We start from the raw sequence: 12,006 nt of genomic DNA on the forward strand, positions 1-12,006 counted from the left end.
CAAGGTACAACGGCTATTTATTTCTACAAGAAATGACTGTAATGTGCAGGAAGGGTACTTTTTACAAAAGGAGGTCACCTAAACAGGACATCATCAAAAATCTAGATCAATTTTATGTTTCAGTCAGGCTTTCTGCAATTTTAATAAAACCAGCGGCATTGAGGCCTAAAACTAAGTTTTCCACGGTGGCTTGGCTGCCCTCCCGGTCCTGCCAGGCCACTAACAGCAGCTTGGCCTGCATTTCCACATCCTCGCTGTCCGTCTCGATCTCCCGCACCTCCACCGCCTTCATCTCCAGCTGACCGGCCAGTGTCTTCCACTGCGCTCCCAGCTTACTCGCAATATCGTCCATCTGCTGGTTAGTCACCAGCTTGTGCTGGACGTCCGGACCTGCGCCGGCCAAACACAACAAGCAATGAGCAGGATGACCAGTTATTGCCCCTGATCGGTTTCCATCTTCGGCATTGATGAATAAATGTTCAGGATTTTCAGAAACATTTCCTCGAAAAGACTAATAGGACTTCATACAGTGTGAATTTAGTTTCGAATGCAGTTAATTTTAACACGCTCACTTTCTCCATACAAACAGGTCTGGTCTAAGTCCATTAGAGCTGTAATCATTGATGTGATTACAGATCTAATGGATATACATAGATTATAAAAAAAATATATTCCTTTTCACAAACCTTTTGAAGAAAGCCAGCGACTTTCCTTTATGGAAAACATAAGCATGTTTCTGTGCACATTAACAGGAAACAACACTCGAGCTTACTTTCATTGCTCTCTTTAAGCAAAGCGTCATCATTGTCATCATCCTCTTCGCCCGTCTTGATCTCTTCAGAGGGAGGCTGTAATAAAATAACCTGTTTAACATCAAGATGAATAAAAACCACACAGAAAAAGTAAAAGACGCTTAGCGCAATCTCTGGATATCACTCAAGAACAGTATTTTCAAACGGAGAAAAGAGCAAAGAAGAGTTGGATATATTATGCTGCAGCACGAAGTGAGTTCTGGATAAAGCAACTTAGAAGAAGCAATGCCTGGTTAAAAATAAAGAATGTGACATTAGGAATAAACGGGCCTTATGAGGAGCACTTAGCACAGTATTAATGGAGGACAACTTAAAGTTGTGTGCATCGAATGTCTCCCTGTTATTTCTTCAAGAGGAGGATCCAAATTCTAGACTTTAAAGTACCAAAAATCAACTAAAATATTGTTTGGACAGGGCACAAAAATTGTATACAAAAGGCTTAGCCTAGACTTTGTGTTCATTCTTTTTAAAAAATTCAAAATCACTTTATGGTAAACAACTGTTTTTCTCAAAAGCCGTTGTTGAACAACTGTACAAAAGTGGGCCGTTATGACAGTAGGATAACAATACTTCTGGCAAATACAAATATTTTGTGCTGTATAAAAGGACAAAAAACATTCAAGAAATGTGCAGGAATTGGGAAAAGTAAATATCAATTTAAATAAGTATTTTTCCCTTTATCATAAAATCTATTTTTTTACATTTACAGGATAAAACCCGACAAAAAAATCGCCAGATTGTTTTCTGTAAAATAAAAAACAAAACTTCTGGAACAGCAAAGGAAGTGCTGCTGCTTAGGCAAGGACAAACAACAGCATGAAAGGCAGTGGGTGCAACGCAGAAAGGGACCATAGGGGGGCGCCAGAGAGCAGTACTCACAGGCAACTCCTTAGCCAGCTTGATGACCATGTTCTCCAGGTAGTCAGGCAGGTTTTTGAACTGCTGGTTCGTGGGCTGGAAGAAGTGGGGGCTCCTGCGCGCCAGCAGCCGGAGAGCTCTCCAGCCGTAGTTGGAGTTCTTCACCACCCTGGGCGAGGAGAGCAGGGTTACAGAAGGAGTCGGCTGCCGTGGTATAAAGTCAGGCCTCTGCCTGCCACGCACACAGGCAAGCATCTCAGTGGAAACAAGATACAGCATCTGCTAACTGGGACAAACTCAAACTCAAAAAACTCTTAACTGCACGGGACTGAGAGAAAGGGTCACAGAACCGACATTTTTCTACATGCACACTGCACATACGCTTGCATGTTACACACAGAGTGATGGTGCACTTAAGATCTTTCCTTACAGGTATTCAAGGCACGAGTGCAGTTTTTTTTTTTTTAAGATGCTTTTGTCTAGACTTTTAAGTAAAGGGACTGGCGACCTGAAGGTATCAGAAAAGACCCTGTTAAAAAACAGAAAACGGCACAATACTCTCAAAAAGGCAGATTCATACTTGTACTCATCTTCAACCATGTTTGCTGGATCTGCCTGTTCAATGGCCTCCTCAAAAAACTCCTCCAGCGAGGGCATAAACTCTCTGGGAAAAAAAGAAGACAAGAGCCCAATCAATTATGCTGGTATGTACCAATCCTACTATTTCTAATGCTGCTTTTTGTTAATCTATTGATTTTATTGACATATGATTTACATTTACATCACATTAAGTAGGGAACTGTGTCAGCATGCGTAGGCTGCAGAGGAACAGGCAAAGGTTTATTCCATGCCGATGTCCTCACTGAGGGGTTTCGGAATTCCTATCACAGTAAGACGTCTGAACCCAGATGACCTGAAGCTAGGATCACACTTTCCCCCTTCTCTCGATGACAGACTCGTTTCTTTCTAATCCTGTCTATTCATTGGCAGGTTTTGACTTCACACCTCTCCTCCAGTTCTCCCTTCTCCTGTGTTCTCCCCTGCTTTATTAACTGCCTGTATCCCTCTCTCCCTCACACCTGAAGAAGGTTCCACAACTGAATCCTTGTGTCTCTGTTCTTTTCCTTTCAGCCTGGACTTAACCTTTACTTGTTCCTATCCAGCACAGTTAGTTGTTTCACATCTCTGCACCCCTGGAAACAGTCAGTGACACGCAGAGATTAAGGACCGACTGCTGAAAAAAGGTTTCCCCAACCACACACCCTTCTGAATCAAGGCAGGTACCTGCTGTCGGACTTGCAGGCTTCCATATTGTCTTGGTTGAGATTCCAGAGGCGAGTCAGCTCATCACTGTAAGAGACAACACTGCCAGGTTCAGATGGAGAAATGAGAAGGTAACAGTGTGGCCCAGAAGGGCAGCCTAAGACCAGCCTGAGAATGTGCCAGCCTCCCACTGGAACCACAGCCTCTGAGCAGCTAGAAGGCTTGCAGAAGATCACCCGGCAGCTGCTGCCGAACCTTCCACTTGGCACAAAAGAGCTCTTTGCTACCGAGTCATGTTTCCAGGCTTCGGCCTGAAATCCACGATTACTTCGCAGTCCATTGAGAACTTTTTGGTTCATAGTGGAAAAGCTGTTTGATGGCAGCCATCTAGCTGTAAGCCACCTCGGGTTCCGGGCATTCCAGCTCAGCCAGAACTGTGGCTTACTTCCCCATGAAGATCTTCCTGTCCGGGCCCTTCCCCAGGAAGTCTTCTGGAGCCTGCCTCTTCCTTGTGGGCCGAATCGGCTTCATCTCTGCTGGCCTGGGTGGAAACGCACTGGTCAAAAACCGCACTAATAGGACTCTTCCCAGTCAGTGAGATGGACAGTTTTGAACACGCACTGTGTAAAAGGTAAGCCATCAGCGAGAGGAAACACTTTGTTCTGCACTAGCACATGGGCAAAACAGCGTCCCAAACTTCACATAAAGCAAAATGTGATCAAATGTGTCGTTTAGAATGTTCAGTTGTCATGCAAAGTGGAAGCACAAACACAAGGTGTAAAGCAGGGGTGTGTCTTGTTTTTTTTAAGTCCTGAGTAGTCAAAATTAACAATTTCTAAATTAAATATCTAGATTTTTCTTCAAGCATTTTACAATTGATGACAAGACACTCACTTCATTAAAGGAACAATAACCTATAAATCACCCCAGACCTGGCTAGAGGTGTTACAATTGCACAGCTCATTAAATAATCAGACCCACGATATGACTGAGAACAAGATCAGAAGACACTGAGCTCTCCAGGGTGTAAAGTAAAAAAATGCCAAGTAACATTTCCAAAATGTATCTGTAACTATTAAGTGGCAAATGGGTACCTCTCTTTTACAAAACTTGGGCAGCCTTCATTTTTCCATGCGTTCCAGTTTTCTTCAGTGTTTAGAATGTGCTGTGAAAGATGAAATGGTTGGTTGAAGATTGCAAAGACGAGCTCTAAAATACAGCAACCTTTAAAAGAGTGAGAAACACACACACACTTACCTCTACCATCGACGCAAACTTGTCCCCATCAGGTGGAGTCTCTCTGAGAAGCTAGCACAAAACAAAAAACATGAAACAATACAGCTGGAGCACATTATACTATAATGCATATCTTCTGATTTGTTTATGAACAATGCTTGCTGCAAGAATTTTTATGGATCTACAAGGGCAATAAACTGAAACTGAGCAGAATTCAAAGGAAAGACAGCCGTGATAACCCAGTAAACATTTATGTTGTGGACTTGCCTCTTAAGCAAACTTTCTCATGTTCAGCAGGCAATAAGCAGACATCTTGGCTTTGCTACAAGTCATTCTGTTAACGGTTTCTTACAGAAAGCGAACAGACGGGTCTCTGAAGACATTACCTTATTCGGAAAACTAACCTGGTATACAAGTTTTGTTGTGTCTTCCATCCACAAAGACTGCTCATCAGTCAGCACACAACTAGAGCTGCAGAAGGAAAGGGACGTACTATATATCGATCTCATAATCTAATCAAAATAATTTATACATGAACAAAAAAAGTCTGCAAAAAAAAACAGTTCTCCATCTAAAGGTTATTAGGTAAGGTAAAGGTTAAAGGTAAGTGATTATTCTGGCGAAATTAAAAAGAGCAATCGCGCACGAATCCTGAATTCCCTGTTAATAAGTCACAAACAATACTGGAAACGACCACGTCCCTGCCTTACCTTTTGAACTTGACCTGCCCCTTCAGATACTGAAAAAGCACTAAATACTGTACAAGGATGTGGCGCCTGAAGTTGCTGTCACTTAGCTGTAGGTCCATCAGCTGTTAAAAATAGAGATGGGGAAAACAATTCTTTAAAGCCTTGGTTAAGAAGGTCAAACCATTCAGATTCTGTTTCCTCCTCAAAAACTACTAAGTACTATAGATAAAGCCATCTGGACAGGTAAAGTACGTTGGTAAAAGAAAAACAAGTTAAATAAAATGGGCCCATAGTTTATTTTTATTCACTAACTACAACAAACTCATAAAGCTATCATAGGGAAAATGGCTTTTATAGATAATGCAGACGAAATACAATGTTTACTTCAATGTAGCATCAATGTAGGACCATGCAATAACACTTCCATCAATAATTATCTAAAGAGGAGTTCTGTAGCGATCAGACACTCCTGCCCAAACAATTGGGTCTCTCCACAGATCTGTCTGTTGTCCACAGCCATTACCTATGGGTGCTACACTCACTAATATCTAGCAGGATGGTTCTTGATTTTCATTCAATATGCTAATCACCACCTGTGCCCAATAAACTCTCACTAAAGTGATCTACTGCTTCTGCATCAGCTGTGGTCACTTGAGTGCATCAGCCAGTCATGAATGATGAGTTGAAATAAATGACACCAAACACATTTAATCAATATCCAGTATCAGTATATTTTGCTGCAAACATACTGGGACAAACAGTATACTATATAAGCTCTACACACAGTCAGCCAGTTTCACCAACTGTTACGAAGACTCAGCTCTCCAAGCAACAGTCCTGTAACTGCTCCGTAGAGACCACAGCGTCTGTCACTGATCTTTCTTTCACCACGCGACACTCACCCTTTCACTCGTCAGGAATTTAGCGAAGTAAACGTGCTCTCCTCCCGAAGTTCTCAGTTCTTCCATCTTCTTCTTAGAAGCCTGCGTGTCGTCCAGCTTGTAGCTTTTAAACACAGCCAGAGTTTCATCTGAAAACTACACAAGAGCAAAGGATATATACTGTATAGTTATATAGTTAAAAAATTAAGCTAAAATTAGACAGCTACAAAAATAATTCATTTCCCTTTCATTTCTTGATGTATAAAACTGAAAAATACAAATCAGAAAACTGAAACAATGAACAATAAAAGGTTAAAATTATTTATTCACATCCTGATGTCTCTCTCCAAACTGGTATACTCAAATTAGATAACACAGCTCATGCCTAATGGCCAGGTTTAGTTTGAAAACAGGTCATTGTGAAACATGCTCTTTGAAAGAAACTAAGAAGCTGAGTGTGGACGTTAATGGTCTATGTCCTCACATTCTCATCTTCAAATAAAACCGACTAGCCACTGCTCTTATCTGGGTTTTAAGAGTGTCATTTTACTGGTTAAAGACAACCTATGGTATGTAATGGATTGCTGCAGACGCCAGCTGGCTTAGATGGGTCTACACGACACTTCTCAATAACAGGCCCTGATGTCAACAGGTTATATGTGCTTGTCTGTGGGTGCACACTTTAATCCTGGAAGGAGATACCTTTAGGAATGTCATCCAGGAGAATTTGTCATAGCACTGTACTGGGTTCCTGAAGTAGTCCTGAAGTGTCCAGAACTTCCTGTACAAGTTGTAATCAATCGGAACAGAGCTGGAAAAGACGAATAACACCACTCACACCCAGAACTGCAAAACAGAGAAGTGTGTTTCACATCCAAAACCTAGAGAATTAGAAGTGGCTTTCCCCTCATTTACATCTGAAACGGCCTGGACCTGCAGACTAAGACATAATGTCCTCTGGCACTGTGAGACAGAGCCCGTCTTCATAGTGCCATTTAGAAACAGCAGCCTTTATGTGCTGATGATGGAGCAAAGGCTCTCAGAAGGTGGTCTGGAGATACTCAATTCTGATGGCAGGCAGCCTTCAAAACAGTTCTAACACCAGGCACACTATGAGCAGCACAGCGTTTATGTTTTACAACCCAGGTCAAGTCACAACATGGACAAATGACAAGAAGAAAATCAGGGTTTTGGATATTCAGCCTAGCTCAGGTGTCCAGTTTGACGAAGAGGATCGACTTTCCAGCGTGGAATTAATCTTCACTTGTTCGCCAGCAGCTGACACAGCTCCCCACTCGAGCTTCGGTCAGAAACACCGGTCTGGTTCCGTCTCTTACCAAGGAGTGGGCGCCTCCTCATCGCCCATCTCGCCCTCCTCCACTTCCATGCCTTCATCCTTCTCCTCAGTGTGCTGGAACGACAGCAACATCATCTCTGAGAAACGCCCTGCCAGCGAGCCCCATGCACCACACATCCGTCTGTTAATCATCAAAACCTTTTCATAAACATGACTTCTTTCTGAAAATAAGATCCGGGACAGATTCAACAGGCCTGTTTCTTTTTCAGAAAGGTAGCCAAGACACACTAGGAAGCTTGACGTCTGAGTTAATTACAGTGCATTTTCTTATTCCGTTAACTCACCTTCTGTCCTAACGTGCTCTCCTGTTCATTTTTATTGAATACGGTGTAGTTATCTAGGTTAAATTGGCTCTGCAAGTTAAGACCTAGAAATGCAGAAAAAGAAAAATTAACTGAAGTCCGGTTAAAATGTCTCACTTGGCGCACAAACCCAATGAAACCCAATGTTTACAAAACAACTTAAGTTCAGAAAGCTCAATCTGTAACACAAACCAAAGCTGACAGAAAGCAGCCAGATGGCTTTGATATAGCAATGATAATCACATATGATAATCAGCATGATAATCAGAGACAGCGAGAGAAAGTGCAGGCATCCACTGGACACAGAGGAGGGATTCATGTTGTTTATATTAGCTGATTACTATACGTTTATTATTACAGTTGTTTACTTACATCTGTGTTATTTTAAGTAACTTAGAATAAATGTGTTAGTATGTTAATTATCATACAAGGGACAGTTACTACTGTCTTTTAACCCTACATACTATAGACTGCAGTACCTTATGAGACAATACTGGGGTGAAATTGGCTGTATCTCAATTTGATTACTTGCTATGAACACTCATCAATGTTGAGACGCTACTGTAGTTTTAAGTGACGTCTCCTCAAAAACTGATCTAAAGATCTGAGATTAATCATGGCAATTTAAGGTTCGTTCACCTGACTTCTCAGACAGAGGGAAGAGTCTGGCCAAGAAGAGCTGGATCCGCCCACAGAACACCGTGTTCTGTGACTTGGACAGCCTCCGCAGGAGGTCTGCGGGAGTCAGAGAAAAGTCATCACAATTCATATCTTAAAAGGAAACTGGCAAGAAAATGTGTCCTAGTGTTGAACTGTTGTCAATTCTAGTGAAAAGTTTAATGCAAAAAAATTTAAAAGGTGAGACATTTGTTGTATAGCTGTCTAAGTCAAATAAGAAGGGTTGCAAACAACAAAAGGTCAGTCAGAGCATCTAGTTTTTTGTTTGGTTTCTTGATTTTAACTGTTATAAGGGTCTCATCCAGCCACTGTGTGAAAGAAGCCAGATGTTCTGCTTCAGCAGCACAGCTGGGTAGCTTGTTCCAGATTCCCGCGACCCTGGGTATAAAAGGGCCTCCGTGTTCCTGATTTTATAGGAAAAACCCAATAAAGTAAAAAAAAAAAACCCACTAAACTGGCTTCTTTCGTTTTTAACATCACTTACCATTACACATTCTCAGCAAGTAGTTTTTCCCAGCAGAGTAAAAGGAATTCTGTACCCAATCAAACAAAACAAATATGATATAAGTCAGCAGAAAAAGCCGCTTTAACCCAATATTCAACAGGCGATATTTCTTCCCAATACCCTACAAAAACATGACATTTTAATGCTATACTGACACTCTACTAACTTTAGAATATTACACTCATGGGAGGATGATTTTGATCTCTCAGTATTTACCCCTGTGTAAGCATTACCACGGGCAGCGACTGTGACCTGTTAAGTGTTTCGGCAAACAGATGAATTTTCTAATTTCTGACTTTCCTCATAGAGACAGAAGGTTTCAGAAGCGGAGCAAAGAGTCACCTCTGGGCTTTCAAAATAGCTCGTGCTGTGGACCGCACTTGGCAAGCTGTACTTACGGATTTCCACGTTGAAACATTTTCTTCAACAAAAGTGAAGATTTTATCGCACTGGTCCAGTGGAAGACAGTCCAGTACATCTCCCAGCAGCAGGAAAGGAGTTGTTGCCGAGCAAATACCTTCGATTACAGGGGGGACACAGAAGGCAAGGCTGACACTGAAGCTCATCTGGCACCCCGAGTGTCAGAAGGATCATTTTAAATTCCATCAGTCCAGCCAGTTATTAAACGCTTGATCCAAATCAAGATCACAGGGGAGCCGAAGCCTATCCTGGCAAACAACGGGTGCAAGGCAGGGTACACCCTGGATGGGACGCCAGTCCAGCGAAGGGAAGAGACAGACATGCACAGATTCGCACCAGGAGCAGTTTTCCCAAGATGCCAATTAACCTGCCAAGAAGTCTTTGGACTTTGGGAAGAAACCGGAGAAACCCATCCAAACACAGGGAGAACATACAAACTCCAGCACCCCAGGTGTGGAATTGAACCCAGGGCCCCAGCGCTGTGAGGCAGCCATGCTGGCCACTGCGGTACTGCGCCACCCTTGTTTTGTCATTTGAAGCTGACAAATTGAACCATCAACCTCAAAGCACATGGTACAAGAAGACAAATCACGACAAATGCGACAAATCACACATAACATCAGGCTGAGAATTGAGACCTGTTCTACATCCTCAAAAAATAAATGCTCCCACTTAATCCCAAAATAATGACTTAGAACCAGTTACTGACGTTTGAAATGAATTTACCGGTGTAGGTCAAGAGTTAAGTAAATCTTATCCAGTTACATAATGGCACTTTTACGAAGTCAAGGTAGTACTTTTCTCATCAAATGCAAAGAACAGCCATCAAGACTGTTTACTGTTCAAAATGTCCAGTGTCCTGTGAGACTTTCACCTGCTATTCAGTCTTTAAATGAAACCTGTCATGATCTTCCTAATAACTCACCTTCTGTAACTCCATCAATGCTGAGATAGATCAGAGCCAGGAAGTCTTCACAGCTAGCTTTTTGTTTTATCTGCAAAGGAACGGCAGTTTAATTCCACTGACAAATCCCCAGTTGCTGGAATGACGCTCCCTGCGTGTACCCAGCGTTGTGATGTGGGGACAATGCACCCAAGGTGTGGTAGATGTGGATCATGTATTTCAAGGATCTAAATATGACACTTCTGTAAATATATATCAAAGCTAAGAAAGAGGTGTTATTAAGATCAGTAAGACCCATCCGTGTGGGTCCTAATGCCCCCATATAGTAATGGGGACACTAAACTGTAAAAAGACACCGTCCTTCAAATAAGACATAAAACCGAGGTGCTGACTCTCTGTGGGCATTAAAAATCCCAGGGTGTTTCTCAAAAAGAGTAGGGGTGTTACCCCTGTGTCCTGGTCAAATTTTCCCCAGGCCTTTACAAATCATGGCCTCCTAATAACCCCCCTCTCTGAACTGGCTTCATCACTCTGCTCTCCTCCCCACTGAGAGCTGGTGTGTGGGGAGCGGACTGGCGCATCATCCAGGTGGGGCTGCACACTGGTGGGGGTGGAGAGGATTACCTGTAAAGCACTTTGAGTGGAGTGTCCAGAAAAGTTCCATAGGAGTTAAAGGATTTACAGTAATTAAAATGCCATTAAACACAAGCAGAACTTCTGTTGTTTAAGACAATCTTTACGACGACTTACAATTTCTCCCTCGAGAACCCAGCGCAGAGCCTGGTCAAGTGTGGTTTTCTTCTCTGTCTCACTAACAGGTCAAACAGAAGAGGGAGCAATTTATTCATCATGCACTTTAAATACAGGTTTTATGCCAAGCACCGTTTTCACATTGCTGCTGAACACCCTATAGAAAAACCACAACAGCCCCTTAGACGTTCTTGTCAAGCTGTGGGAAAATGCACTTACTTTCCAGGGAGCTGATTAAATGTGTTGATTAAGGGCTTGACAGTTTTGCTGTCCAAGGTACTTCTGATTGTACTCTATTGGAAAAAAAACAACAACAAAGAATAAATTAAAAACACAGGTTCACAAAAGACATTGGCCATATGATCTTAAGTCACTCCACATTTGGATTGCTTTTGAGAGTTTAGTTTAGCACAGCAAAACATAGCACGTGCTATGGTGTTTTAGGAGGATAATCCTTTAAAAGCAAGACCAGAGGCACATGCTCTAGCTTATTTTACGATACAACATACGTCTGGACAGCAATGCTTTGAATGCCTCGCCGGAGACTCTTCAAACACGCCCCACAGTGGTTTCAGTCACCTCCCGAGACGGGAATTTACGCCATAGCCGACAGGACCTTCACAAGCAAAGCTGTTTTCCGCTTGTACTAGCCTGACCTGACCAAGAACGGATAAATTGGCAAATTCCTTTGGTATTTCAATCACGTTCATTTAAACTCTTCACGTACATCCTCCACCGCAGAAGACGAGAGCCGCAGTACGCAACACAAAAGCCTTCACCTACACACGGGTTGCACGTTAAAATCCCTTTTGTTCTCGTCCCGAGGCACGGTTTCATCAACTCTGCAACTGCACTAACACAGTTTCTTACCGCAAATCTCTCTTTGGCATCATTAAAGTTAAACACGGACGGCGACATCTTCTCGGGAGCCTGCTACAACCCCGCTTCCGTCCGTGAGCAAAACAAACCGGAAACCAGTGACAAAAAAGGCCATAGAGATCCTCTAACGGATGGCTAGAGTTCCCGTCGTCGGATTTGTACGTAGCTTTGTGGCGCCATCTTGGGAGGGAGGAAGTAAATGTTTCACACTTTCGGTGATAACAAAGATAAGAGGAAAGATCAGGAAAACGTCCGTTTATTCATTTATTTCGATTATTATCACCGTAATTGTTTTTAAAAAATGGCGACAAAAGTTTGTTTAATGCACAAAAATGCACTTTAGTTAATTTCAGTGAAATAAACTTAACGAAATGACAAACTTATCTAAACAAATGAAACAGTATGTACTGTACAGACTGCTTTATGTAATATTATTGTAATATACACACGCAATAAACGTAATTCTTAGAAT

General features: G+C 42.3%; 1 protein-coding gene across 1 annotated transcript; it reads right to left on the minus strand.

The window, feature by feature from the left end:
- On the minus strand, nucleotides 1-11,676 carry thoc1 (THO complex 1). The gene is made up of 21 exons (XM_088642056.1): nucleotides 11,526-11,676; nucleotides 10,875-10,948; nucleotides 10,656-10,716; nucleotides 9,927-9,996; nucleotides 8,980-9,098; nucleotides 8,561-8,609; nucleotides 8,038-8,133; nucleotides 7,381-7,463; nucleotides 7,077-7,150; nucleotides 6,442-6,550; nucleotides 5,761-5,895; nucleotides 4,880-4,980; nucleotides 4,574-4,640; nucleotides 4,191-4,241; nucleotides 4,028-4,098; nucleotides 3,379-3,474; nucleotides 2,955-3,020; nucleotides 2,251-2,334; nucleotides 1,692-1,839; nucleotides 773-848; nucleotides 1-390 (listed from the first exon to the last, which is right to left on the minus strand). The coding sequence occupies exons 1-21, from the start codon at nucleotides 11,571-11,573 to the stop codon at nucleotides 113-115; spliced, it is 1,956 nt and encodes a 651-aa protein (XP_088498182.1). The 5' UTR covers nucleotides 11,574-11,676; the 3' UTR covers nucleotides 1-112.
- Between the last annotated feature and the right edge of the window lie 330 nt (nucleotides 11,677-12,006).

Source organism: Lepisosteus platostomus, chromosome 8 (genome assembly GCF_059453375.1).
Source record: "Lepisosteus platostomus isolate fLepPlt1 chromosome 8, fLepPlt1.hap1, whole genome shotgun sequence".
Classification (NCBI taxonomy): Eukaryota; Metazoa; Chordata; class Actinopteri; order Semionotiformes; family Lepisosteidae; genus Lepisosteus; species Lepisosteus platostomus.